This window comes from Phacochoerus africanus, chromosome 4, assembly GCF_016906955.1.
Source record: "Phacochoerus africanus isolate WHEZ1 chromosome 4, ROS_Pafr_v1, whole genome shotgun sequence".
Taxonomy (NCBI): domain Eukaryota; kingdom Metazoa; phylum Chordata; class Mammalia; order Artiodactyla; family Suidae; genus Phacochoerus; species Phacochoerus africanus.
Window position 1 is genome coordinate 6,272,266 of NC_062547.1, and position 12,914 is coordinate 6,285,179.

The window sequence follows — 12,914 nt, forward strand, 5'->3', positions numbered from 1 at the left end:
AGGGACAGAGAGAAACTGACATGCCCGAGGGGCTAGACTGGGACCATGAGCAGTTCTCTGGACTCTGAGGGTCCCCAACCCCTTCTCTGCCTTAACAAAGATGCTCTCATGATACCCACCTGTGTGGGTCTAGAATGGAATCCACCCCAGCTTTGGGTGGCTACCCCAGCTCCAGGATCCTTGCCATACCAGGCCAAGAAGGCGGGATAAAGCAGGGGTTCATGAGAACCGCATAAGTAAATGTGCAGCTCTCGGGGCCTGGTATGACTTTGGGAGGTGCGGCTGCTTGGCTTCCAGGTGGTTGGAGCTAAGTGCTAACAAAGCAGTAGAACATTCAAGACCCCTCTCACACAGGGTTCAAGCAGCGCCTTCACATTTATCACCTCTGCAGTCTCTGAACAGCTCCAAGAACAGCTCCCCATTGTAGAGCTGGAAGCAACCAGGCCCACGGAGTTGCTTCTTGACTCTGGAACTTAAGTTCAACCAGGGTAGAACCTGAGTTCTGTGACGCCCAGCACAAATGCCCAGGCAAGGGTCCCAGGCCCACTAAAGCTCTGGTCAAGAGTGAATACATCCCTGGAGTTCCCGTCGTGGCTCAGTGGTTGATGAATCCGACTAGGAACCATGAGGTTATGGGTTTGATCCCTGGCCTCGCTCAGTGGGTTAAGGATCTGGTATTGCCGTGAGCTGTGGTGTAGGTCGAAGATGCGGCTCGGATCCCGCACTGCTGTAGCTCTGGCATAGGCTGGTGGCTACAGCTCCGATTCAACCCCAAGCCTGGGAACCTCCATATGCCATGGGATCAGCCCAAGAAATGGCAAAAAGACAAAAAAAAAAGAGTGAATGCATCCCGTCGTGGCTCAGTGGTTAACAAACCCAACTAGTATCCATGAGGACTTGGGTTCAATCCCTAGCCTTGCTCAGTGGGTTAAGGATACGGCGTTGCTGTGAACTGTGGTACAGGTCATAGACAGTGGTTTGGATCCCACGTTGCTGTGGCTCTGGCGAAGGCCAGCAGCTACAGCTCTGATTTGACCCCTAGCCTGGGAACCTCCATATGCTGCGGGTGCGGCCCTAAAAAAGATAAAACACACACAAAAAAACAATGAGCGGATCCAAGGCTCTGTTCACTTCAGTGGCACAGGCTCAATCCCTGGTCCAGGAACTTCAATGTGCCACTAATGTGGCCAAAAAAGAGAGAGAGAGTGCATCTGGATTCCTGCTGGAGAGTAGGAGGGGTCAGCCGCAGGGGGCTGCCTCAGCAGCTGCACAGGAAGGGGTCCAGGGCGTGAGCGCAGAAGGGCCCAGGCCTGATCTGGAGCAGTGCTGGAGATGGAAAGAGAAGAGGGTGGGCGCACACAGTGGGTACTTGCACATACACCTGTGTCTCTACCTCCCCCGGGACCTACCACCCCAAGGATGGCCAGTGGGGCACAGGAATGCCCAGCAATGCCAGAGTACCCAGATACCTTTTAGCCCTCAGTTTCCCCTTCTGTAGAGTGGGGGCAAGGAGCTGGCCGCCTTGGTGTCCAGCCTCTACAAGGTTCCAGACTCTGCAAGGTTGCTGAGGAAAGATGCCCGCATCCGAAGATGCCACTCGGAGTGTTGTTCCCAGGCAGCCTGTGAGTCAGGGCTGCCCCCTCCCCTCCCCACTCCTCTTCCCCTCCTCCTCCCCTGCTCGCCGGCCCCCGCCCCCGCCCCGCCTCCGCCTCCGGTGTGTGCGATGGGGGGCGGGCGGCGGGCAGAGCCAAGAGCGGAGGAGCTGAGCCGACACTGCCACCTGATCCCATCCAGGCGCGGAGAAGCGAGCGACCAGCACTCTGCTCGCAGGGCCCCCAGCGCCCTCGGCCGGAGAGCGGATTTCGCGGCAAGGATTGGGAAGTAGCGGCGACCACCCCAGCCCGGGTCAGGCGGAGCTCGCTCAGCGTGAGTACTGCAGCGGCCGGCCGGCCCGGCCGGGGGCGGCAGCGGCGGGGGTGGACCGGACCGGGGATGGGGGATGCCGGCTGCGCGGGAGAGTCGCGGGGGGCAGCGCCTGAAGAGCACGAGGAGGGGGGGCTCTTTGCCCGGCCGCGCAGCGGGAGAGGAGGTAGTGAGAGAGCGAACCTGGCCTGTCCCCTAAGGTGGCCAGGTCCCAGTGACTGGATCCCTAGGGGAGGGTGGGATAAAACTGAGGGGATGGGGGCTGGGAGGGTGGCGAGTAGCGATGGAGAGAGGAGGATGAAGGGAATTCAGAGGCAGAGATGACGTGGGTACACATGACAGGAGAGGGGATGGGGGCGTGGGGAAGGCCTGGTGCAGGTTAGGGGCAAGAAAAGGAAGGCAAAGAGAAAGGGGAAAGAAATTTGATCTCCTGGGCCACTAATTTGCAAACCTCCCCCTCAGCCCGTGGCCCTTTCATCTGTAATGCACTGGGCAACATCCCTACTCACTGGGCTGTGCCATCCTCGATAAGGATAGGGCCTCCCGGTGGTCCAGCCTCAGACCCGGGTGGGCCAGGCCAAAGCGCCCTCCTCCTCTAAAAGCACCAATAGCAGCCCCCGAGCTTACAGGGAAGAAAGGGGCTCAAGCAGGAGTGGGTGGGCATCCAGGCTGGTTTTCAAAGCTTTGGCTACAGCTGAGCCATTTCTCCCTCGGTTCCCAGGAGAAAGGAAAGCAATTTGCAAAACGGGGCAGCAGCCCAAGGTAGATTGTTCTGACTAAAATTAGCACTGATTTTCTGATGAGGCTGGTCTGGGTGGCTGAGGGGAGCCCCCGAAGACACAGGACAGGCTGGGGAATAGTTTGAAACCCGTGAGGGGCAGGAGCCAGAGCCAGCTGCTCTCAATTCTGGCCCCAGCAGAATGCCACCCACCCCGCACCAACCTGGAGACAGGGGGAAGCCTGGCCCCAGGCAGCCCCTTCCTGGGCGCCAGTGCCTTGGCTCCATCTCCAGGACAGGCATCGCAGAGTGAACTTGCCAAGGGAAGGAAGGCCTCCTCTCGTGTCCGAGCGGCAACCTCTCTTGGGACCTGGAATGTTCAGCCTGGCCGGGTGCCCACCCAGAGGAGACAGGGTTACAGCTTCTAAATACCTGAAGGTCTGTCATGGAGAAAAATGGTTTGTGTGGGCTAGCGGGGCAGCGCTGGCAACCACGCAGAGGGGGAAGGTGGAAGGGGACGAGCAGGGGTGGGCACAGCCAGCGGTGGGCTGACCCCAGCTGTCCCAGAAAGAACTTTTGAACAGCCGAGGCTGCTTGGGAATGGAGCAGGATGTGTATGAGACAGGGAGCAGCCAGTCGCTGGTGGGGAACAAGCAGAAGCTGGTGCCCATCTCGAGGCCTGGTGTCCAGGGAATTCTTACGCTGATGATACCCTGCTCCCAGCGGGCCTCAGACTGGGGTGTGGCTAGCTGGCTCCCTAGGGCTAAGCCACCGAGGGGCCACCGAGCGCCCCCATCACTCCTCTCTGTATGGCCTGGCTGAAGCATCTCCCCGCAAAAGTCCCGCTGTAGCTCTCGCCAGACTTGACCTCCCTGTCTGACCCAGAGTCCTCTGAAAAAACAGGGTGGTTTCAGTGAGTCCAGCAAAGATGGGAAGAGGCTGGCCTTCCACTTTGCCCTCTGGGGAAACTCCCGCCTGGTCACCAAGTCCTCTAGGCAGGATGAGTGACAGAGGGAAAAAGGCACGCACCCTGAGAGGGCCACAGGCTCGGACTTCCTCCTGCCCGCCGCTCCACAGAGGCAGCGCCAGCCCTCCTCGGGCCCAGCAATCCTGGGAGACAGGGGGACCTTAGGCTGTCTCTGCTCTGCCCTTGGTTGCCCTCTGTGGCCGGACCCTGCACACCCCTGGCTCCAGGAGAATTAAGCCTGTCTGCAGCTGGAGGGGGAAACCTGGTGGCGGAGCCTGGAGAGACAGGAAAGGCATAACCAGGACATCTTCCCACCCAAACAGGTTTAAATGCAATCCAGGATTAATTGGGGGGAGGGGGGACTAAAGAAAAAGGACTGGAAGTCAAGCTCGGAGGCACAGGGGAAGGTCATGGTCAAAAGGGTTTGCACATTACCTCAACCCTCCCGGGACTGAGGTGTCCTAGTTCCACACCCATGCACACGCCCATGAGGTTCCAGGCGCCCCCTTCCTTTGGAGAAGGATGTATGTGAAGAGGAAGCTGAACCCGAACCTGGAGCCTGAGGCCCCTGGGACCCCACCCTAACTGGGGGACAGACACTGCTCCTGAAGCTGACTTTCCACTGCAGCTGCCAAGGGCCAGGCTGCCCTTGAGCTAAGACATTCACGCAGAGACAGGCGACTGGCCGGAAACCAGACCCTTCTCCCGCCTCTCACTCCTGCTGCTCACCTGGGATGGAGACCCGCCTCCTCCGGGACGTTCTCAGCAGGGCAACAAGCACGAGCCCCTCTGTATTCCCCTCCCCTTCCCAGGCTGCACCCCTGCCTCCGCCAGGCACCTCTCACTGCCGAGTCAGCGATGGCGCAGCCAGGGTTTCAGGTATCTGGGGACAGAATCCAGACAGGGTTCCAGGATTTCAAGTCCTTTTTTTCTTTCCCTCGTGGATTACTGGTCCTGGGCCCTGAGGGCTCAGAAGCACATGGAGTTGCCGGAGTCCAGGGCAGGGATGGGGAAACAGGTCTCCATAGAAGCAGCATGTCTGAGGGCATGGACTTTGGAGCCAGAAGGAGCCGATCTGAATCCAGATTCTGCTAATACCAGCAGTGTGGCCACAGCTAAGTGACATCATCTCTTAGAGCCTTCATTTCCTTGCCTATAAAATGGGAATACCTATGTCGGGGCTGCAGAGGGGATGAGCTGGGATTAAGCACGAAGCAGTGTAACAGGCACAGTGCGCCCGAGGTGTGCATCTCTTCCTCATGTCAGAGACTCGGGAAGGTGAAGGCCTGGTCAGTGCTTCTCAGAAGCTCAGTGTCTGGGGAGTCAAGACTACCCCTCAGCTAAAGCAATCAGGCACGGGGTCCTCGAGGAGAGGAAACCCTGAACCGAGACCTCTGTGCTCTGAGCTGAGCCCTGGTGCTAAGGCATGTCTCCTGGGAAGAGAAATACAAACGGCCAAGAGATAAAGATGAATTAGGAGCGGGCGGACAGGCCGAGACAGGGCTCACGGGAGGGAGTGGCTACAGCCTGAGGTGCTGGCCAGACCCCAGAGCCTGTAATTCCACCCAAGACGAAGTTATCTCGAGCAGCGCGCGGAGACAGGGTCTTGATAACGGGAGGCAGGAATCTGATCTTCTCTGGCCTCTCCGCTCACCCCACCCTCTGGAGCTCTCCTGTGCAGCAATCCTGGTGGGGCTCGGAGCCCATCTCCTCTGCCCACTACAAACCTGTTTGCCTCCTTCTCCTGCCAGGCCTCACACAGGAACACTGGCCCTGCTACCGGAGCCCCAGGAGCCCCCATGAGCGCCGGCGAAGGGAGTCCTGGATAGCAAGGCCCTGGCTGGTCCAGGATTGGGTTACCCCATCATGCCACCCATCCTCCAGCGCCTGCAGCAGGCCACCAAGATGATGAGCCGCAGGAAAATCCTGCTGCTGGTGCTGGGATGCAGCACCTTAAGCCTCCTCATCCACCAGGGGGCACAGCTCAGCTGGTAAGGGGGTGGGGCCTCTTGAAGGGGTGGGGCCAGAAGTTGGGTTCTGCCGGAAGGCAGCTGCCTGGTTAGGGGATGGGTGTTCTCCTTCCCATTCCTTCCACCTGCCAGAAGAGTCCCCCTTTTGCTGGGCTTTGCCCTTTCTCTCTATTCTGAAGGTGCCTTCCATACATTCTCTTTCGATCCACACAACCTCCCTAGGCAGGGCCTTCAGTGAAAAGGATGAGCGAGTAAACCAGGATCGGATCCAGCCCCGAGTCCCTCCACTGGCATCACCTTCTGAGCGCCTCCCTGTTGGGAGGCAGAGATGTTGAATAATATCCTCCGAACTGAGAAGGAACGTTAAAGACTGAAAAATGAAACAGGCAACTCCATAAAGTGCGATTATGAAGTTTCCTGTGGGTTTAATTTACAGGCAGGAAGGGTCAGGCAGCCCTTCCATCCAGAGGCACCCCCAGCTGTAATCCAGGCCACTGAAAGGGGTACAGGGGAACTTAAAGGGGCCAAAGGAAAAACAGAACCTGCCTACTAAGGAGAAGCACATCCACACCAAAAGGAACAGGAGATTTTTACTTCTCATGGGGGGTGGGGGTGGCAATTAACCACCTGCATCAGCACAAGGCACCCAGTTTTTGCATGAGACGAAGGCAAGGATAGAAGGGGACAGGGGCTTACCTGGCGTGGGCACATTCCTTGTGAGTAGGCTAAAGCTCAGTTATGCAGAAAGGGGTGGGGAACGGACTGCAGCCCTAAGATGGAGCTGACAAAATGGAATCAGTGAGGTTCAGCCACACACTCCTCCAAAGACTGCAAACAACTTCCCTCTACTGCTGTGCTGAGCAAGTCTCCTCACTTCCCTGAGCCTGTTTCTTCATCTACGAAACAGGAACGATCGTGTATGTGTGACCCACCTGGTCATCCTGACACAGGATCCCTACCACGTGGTGACTCACAGGAACCCTGACCCTGCTCCTGGCTCACCGGGTGGACCCAACAAATCCCTACACCTCCCACGGCCTCAATTTCCCCATTTGTTAATGGTCTGCCCGTGAGAAGAGTACAAATGGTCCCAGGCCCTCTTGCCAGATGATTTGCTGGGGGTTGTTTGTTTTTTTTTTTTTGTCTTTTTGCCTTTTCTTGGGCCACTCCCACAGCATATGGAGGTTCCCAGGCTAGGGGTTGAATTGAAGCTGTAGCCACTGGCCTACGCCAGAGCCACAGCAACTCGGGATCCAAGCTGCGTCTGCGACCCACACCACAGCTTAGGGCAACGCCAGATCCTTAACTCACTGGGTAAGGGCAGGGATCAAACCCGCAACCTCATGGTTCCTAGTCGGATTCGTTAACCCCTGCGCCATGACGGGAACTCCATGATTTGCTGGTCTTCAGGGGCATCTGTGTAGACATTATCCTGAACCCAAACCAGCCACAGACAGGAAGTCTCAATGGTGTTCTCAGAGCTGCTTAGGGTTGCTCTCGTTATGTGACATTTAGGATGGTAGAAAAGAGACAGGAGAGCAGCTCAAAAAGTCTGAAGGGAACTCCCAGGTCACCTGTTATTCCCAAACACCCTTGTTTAAGGAATGAGGAATTAGAAATGAAAAGTATCGTGAAGGCTACGATTATTATGTTTTTTGTTTGTTTTTTGTGGGGTTTTGTCTTTTTGCCATTTCTTGGGCCACTCCCGTGGCATATGGAGGTTCCCAGGATAGGGGTCAAATCGGAGCTGTAACCACTGGCCTACGCCAGAGCCACAGCAACGCAGGATCCGAGCCTCGTCTACAACCTACACCACAGCTCACGGCAACGCTGGATCCTTAACCCACTGAGCAAGGCCAGGGATCGAACCCACAACCTTATGGTTCCTAGTCAGATTCGTTAACCACTGAGCCACGGCGGCAACTCCTATCTGTTTTTTATATTATCATATTTCTTGAGCTTAGAATAGCGCCTGGCACATAGTAGACACTAAAAAAAACAAAACTAAACTAAAAGTTGGTTGAATGAATGAATGCAGTTCTAGAGATCTTAATGGAATCATATAACAAACAGGTGGCCTCAAAGCCCATGACATCTCTATGAGGTGAGGAGCCAGTGGAAAGAGTAAAAGTGAGAAAGAAGACTAGCAAGAGGATATGGTAACTCTGAGTTACCAAACTCATGGAAAGGATTTTTCTCCTGCTCCTCAGTTTGTACATCAGGAAAAAGGAATTCCTCAAGGATCTCCAAGGGCCTGTCCTTGTATTATCTTTTATGTATGACCAAATCACCTCAAAACTTAGCAGATGAAAACATCGAACATTTATTATCTCACTTATTCTCTGGGGATCAGGAACCTAGGTGTGGCTTACCTCTGGCTCAGGGTCTTTCACGGAGTTGCAGTCAAGCTGGTGCTGGGGGTGCAGTCTCAACTGAAGGCTTGATTGGAAGGGCTGCCCTTACAAGCTTGGTCAAGTGGTTTTGGGGAGCCTTCACCTCTTCAAGCAGGCTGATGGACTGCGTTCCTTGGAGTCTGTTGCCACCTGGTACCTCCGCAGCCCATGCCTGAGTTATCCTAGAGAGAATAAGAGAAAGACATTTAGGAGCCATAGTGTTTTAAGAACATAATCTCAAATGACATCCTACCATGTCTGCCCCATTCTGTTCCTTAGAGGCACTGGTAAGTTCCACCCACACTCAAGAGGAGGGAAATACAAGAGCTTACAGGAGGCCAGCAGGGGGTCATCTCTACTGTTCCGTGGGTAAAGCCCAGGATGGGCCGGGGCCCATCCCCGCCATCTCTGGGGAGAGGCAGGGTCAAGCCGCACCTTCTCATCCCCTCCTCCCTGCACAACCCTTGGCCCCTGCAGGTACCCCAAGCTGTTCCCTCTGAGCTGCCCACCTCTGCAGGACTCTCCACCGCGCCCCAAGCACATGACCGTGGCCTTCCTGAAGACGCACAAGACGGCGGGCACGACAGTGCAGAACATTCTGTTCCGCTTCGCCGAGCGCCACAACCTGACCGTCGCCCTGCCGCACCCGAGCTGCGAGCACCAGTTCTGCTACCCGCGCAATTTCTCCGCGCACTTCGTGCACCCGGCCACGCGGCCGCCGCACGTGCTGGCCAGCCACCTGCGCTTCGACCGCGCGGAGCTCCAGCGCCTCATGCCGCCCGGCACCGTCTACGTCACCATCCTGCGCGAGCCGGCCGCCATGTTCGAGTCGCTCTTCAGCTACTACAACCAGTACTGCCCCGCCTTCCGGCGCGTGCCCAACGCGTCGCTCGAGGCCTTCCTGCGCGCGCCCGAGGCCTACTACCGCGCGGGCGAGCACTTCGCCATGTTCGCGCACAACACGCTGGCCTACGACCTGGGCGGCGACAACGAGCGCAGCCCGCGCGACGACGCCGCCTACCTGGCGGGCCTCATCCGCCAGGTGGAGGAGGTCTTCTCGCTCGTCATGATCGCCGAGTACTTCGACGAGTCGCTCGTGCTGCTGCGGCGCCTGCTGGCCTGGGACCTGGACGACGTGCTCTACGCCAGGCTCAACGCGCGCGCCGCCAGCTCGCGCCTCGCCGCCATCCCCGCGGCGCTCGCGCGGGCCGCGCGCACCTGGAACGCGCTCGACGCCGGCCTCTACGACCACTTCAACGCCACCTTCTGGCGCCGCGTGGCGCGCGCCGGCCGCGCCTGCGTGGAGCGCGAGGCGCGCGAACTGCGCGAGGCCCGAGAGCGCCTGCTGCGGCGCTGCTTCGGCGACGATCCGGTGCTGCGGCCGGCCGCGCAGATTCGCACCAAGCAGCTGCAGCCGTGGCAGCCCAGCCGCAAGGTGGACATCATGGGCTACGACTTGCCCAGCGGCCGCGCCGGCCCGGCCACCGAGGCCTGCCTCAAGCTGGCCATGCCCGAGGTGCAGTACTCGAGCTACCTGCTGCGCAAGCAGAAGCGCAGGGGCGGCGTGCGCCTCCGGCCCGAGCCCGTCCTGGACAATCCCCCGCCCAGGCCCATCCGGGCGCTGCCCCGAGGCCACCTAGGCCACTGAGCACCGATGGCGGTCTGGACCCCTGTCTCGCCCACCAGGATCTTTCCTAGGGCTGCCTCCAGGTCCCGCCCCATCAGGACCCTTTCTCCCGAGAGGGCCTGTCCCGCGCCACGTTACTTGGCGCATCCCCCTGTCTGAGCCCACCTCCCTAGGGTAGACGGAACCCCACCTTTGGGGAGAGTGCTGATAGGCCTGATCGAGCCGGGCCACCCACTCCTCCGTCCGAGGCTTTGGCCAGAGGTCCGAGGCTCCTGCAGAACTGTCCACCCTGCCTTTTAATGGGGAGTGAGGACCACACTTGTCTTTTGCAAGTGGATGAGCCCAGGCCACGGAAAAGGGCTGAGCCCTGGGAAAGGCTGCTCTTCCTGCCAGGGGTCAGAGGCCCCCACACCGTCTGTCTTCCAGGTTCCACTCTCCCCACAGACCTAAGCTGCTCCCAGACTCCCAGAACCAAGAGTTCTTGAGTTGGGCTTTTTGTTTGTTGGTTTTTCTTTTTGTAATAAAATATTTTAAAACGTGCAGGTTCTATGTCAATCATTAAAAGTTTGAGGATGAGGAGTTCCCTTTGTGGTTTGTGGCAGTAACAAACCCAACCAGTATCCATGAGGATGCAGGTTCCATCCCTGGCCTCACTCAGTGGGTTAAGGATCCTGCGTTGCTGTGAGCTGTGATGTAGACTTGCATACACGGCTGGGATCTGGAGTCAATGTGGCTGTGGTGTAGGCTGGCAACTGCTGCTCCGATTCTGCCCCTAGCCTGGGAACTTTCACTATATCGCAGGTGCAGCCCTTTTAAAAAAAGTTTGAGGATGAGACAGATACCCAAGAATAGGTGTGGCTGTCACCATGAGGATGGGAGCCCAGACCCAATCAGTCTCCACTGCCCTTCCCAGAGACTCAAAACTCATCACCCCTTGATTGGCGAGGTTCACCAGACTGCCCATCTCAGCCCTGTTCATTTCTCTCTGAGAAAATCTAAATCATTCCCTTTCGTTCATTTCAGCACCACTTAGTGAGCATCATCTCTGTAACTCGGGAACAGAGGTGAACAAGGCAGATAGGACCTCTGTCCTCAGAATGGAGCAGACGCTGGCAATATACCCCCTTGGGCAGAATGAGGCTGGAAGGAGGGTCCTTTCAGGTAAGGAGGTGCTTAGCTCCGAATTTTACCTCTTCTGAGTCACTGACTTTACCCCTGGCCTTCCTTCCCCACGAGAAGACAGCTTTGACTCAGATGAGGCGCACTCCCTGTATCTAGTGATCTTTAGCACAGCAGGATCGCCAGCACCTTCAAATGAAACCTCCCTTAAGACCAGCAGAGAAGCAAGACTTTTTTGTTACTTTCTTCAGAGTTACACTGACATATCTGGACAAGTAATAAAAATAATAGCTAACGTGGTGTATTGTGTGCCGTCCCCTGTCGAGGGGCTTTACGCCTCTTAACTTACAAGGTAGGTACCATTTTATGGGTGAGGGAACTGAGAGGTTAAGTGATGCTGAGGGTCACACAGCTGGAGTTTGAACCCAGACAGATAGCCCCTAGTGCTCTCACACTGCCATTTGAATAAAGAAGTTCCCAGAGTTTCCTGGTGGCCTAGCAGGTTAAGGATCTGGTGTTGTCATTGCTGCGGCTCCGGTTACTGCTGTGGGAATGGGTTTGATCTCTGGCGTGGGAATTTCTGTATGCGTAGTTGCAGCCAAAAAAAAAAAAAAAAAAATAGAAAAGAGAAAAAAGAAAGTTCCCATGCTCCAGGCTAGGCTGATTCAGGACTATCTCCAAAGAGAATGTTCAGTGAAGAATTAACACATTGCTATCAGCCCCTCTTCCTTTTATCTTTCACAGAGACAGGGTTGGCCTGGTTGGGCAGTGGGTTGCAAAGGTTAGTTGGCAGGTTGTATGACACTCCCTGGGCTTGAAAAAGGAGCTTTTGGAGTTCCCATTGTGGCGCAGTAGACATGAATCCAACTAGGAACCATGAGGTTGCAGGTTCGATCCCTGGCCTTGCTCAGTGGGTTAAGGATCCCACATTGCCAGGAGCTGTGATGTAGGTCACAGATGCGGCTTGGATCCCACATTGCTGTGGCTGTGGCTGTGGTGTAGGCCGGCCACTGTAGCTCCGATTCGACCCCTAGCCTGGGAACCTCTGTAGGCTGCAGGAGCGGCCTTAAGGAGCAAAAAAGAAAAGCGGCTTTTATGACAAGCCTTTTTTTTTTTTTTTTAATGGCCACACCTGCGGCATGCGGACCAGGGAACAAATGCATACCACATCAGGGACCTGAGCCACAGCAGTGACAGTGTCAGATCATTAACCACTAGGCTACCAGGGAATGCCCAACATGCCACTTAAAAAAAATTTTTTTTATTATAGTTGATTTATAATGTTCTGTCAGTTTCTGCTGTACAGCAAAGTGACCCAGTTATACATATATATACATTGTTTTTCTCATACTGTTTTCCACCATGTTCCATCAAAGTGATTGGATATCATTCCCTATGCTAACGTGCCACTTTTAACCAGTAGGGCTCTGGAAAAGACAAAAGGCAATGGAGACATGCAAAGGCACAATTAGGTTTCTGGTATTAAGCACCTTTGAAGAATTGTCCTTGGAGTTCCCATTGTGGCACAGTGGAAACGAACCTGACTGGTATCCATGAGGATGTGTGTTCGATCCCTGGCCTTGTTTAGTGGGTCTCAGATCCAGCATTGCCATGAGCTGTGGTGTAGGTCACAGACACGGCTCAGATCCTGCACTGCTACTAGTCTCAGAGTCATGTATCCAAAGACAAGCAGACAAGCATGCTCTGGTCCCCGGTCCAAAAAGGTCCCTACCCCCTGCTCCCCAGAGCCCCGGCCTCTGGTCATACCTCTGCCAGGGACACGCTTACCTTCCCTGGGTCCTCCTGGAAAACCCAGACGTGCCTTGAAGATTTGTCTCCCTAGGCCTCCTGCCTTCCATCATCCTCAGGCAGGTGGGCCGTCTTTTATAAACCTTGCCCCCACTTCAACCGAGAGCACAACTCTGGACTCAGAAAAGTCTGGATTCAGAGACTAAGTGGAATCAGCAGGCACCGGGAGAGGGTTTCTCTGTTTGACGTAGGAGCAAGGACCGACCCTAAGCAGACACAGAATCAAATGTTATCCTTTAGTGGCTGAGATGCCTTGGTCCAAACATCTCCAGCCTCAGCAGCAACCCAGAGGAACAGGCCCCCGGCCGCTGGGACCCCAGTGCCCTCCTGAGACCCTCCTTCCTTCAGCACACACGGCGCTGCGCACACCTTGCTGATTCTCCACGCC

At 56.2% G+C, this 12,914-nt stretch overlaps 1 protein-coding gene and 1 long non-coding RNA gene across 3 annotated transcripts; one reads left to right on the forward strand and one right to left on the reverse strand.

The window, feature by feature from the left end:
• Nucleotides 1-1,106: 1,106 nt before the first annotated feature.
• Nucleotides 1,107-3,218, reverse strand: LOC125124925 (uncharacterized). Its single transcript, XR_007134334.1, has 3 exons — nucleotides 2,866-3,218; nucleotides 1,470-1,564; nucleotides 1,107-1,326 (listed from the first exon to the last, which is right to left on the reverse strand). It is a non-coding gene; the product is annotated as an uncharacterized LOC125124925 (long non-coding RNA).
• GAL3ST3 (galactose-3-O-sulfotransferase 3) lies at nucleotides 1,722-10,157 on the forward strand. 2 transcript variants are annotated; one of them, XM_047775226.1, is made up of 3 exons: nucleotides 1,722-1,926; nucleotides 5,360-5,599; nucleotides 8,449-10,157. In XM_047775226.1, the coding sequence occupies exons 2-3, from the start codon at nucleotides 5,475-5,477 to the stop codon at nucleotides 9,617-9,619; spliced, it is 1,296 nt and encodes a 431-aa protein (XP_047631182.1). In that variant the 5' UTR covers nucleotides 1,722-1,926; nucleotides 5,360-5,474; the 3' UTR covers nucleotides 9,620-10,157. The 2 variants fall into 2 exon arrangements, with proteins under 2 accessions (XP_047631182.1, XP_047631183.1); XM_047775227.1 differs by lacking the exon at nucleotides 1,722-1,926 and adding an exon at nucleotides 2,322-3,079.
• The last annotated feature ends 2,757 nt before the right edge of the window (nucleotides 10,158-12,914 follow it).

Coding starts and splice junctions, on each gene's coding strand:
- GAL3ST3 (XM_047775226.1), top strand. CDS start 5,475: ATGCCACCCATCCTCCAGCGCCTGCAGCAGGCCACCAAGATGATGAGC. Junction 5,600..8,448: donor CAGGGGGCACAGCTCAGCTG/GTAAGGGGGTGG, acceptor TGGCCCCTGCAG/GTACCCCAAGCTGTTCCCTC.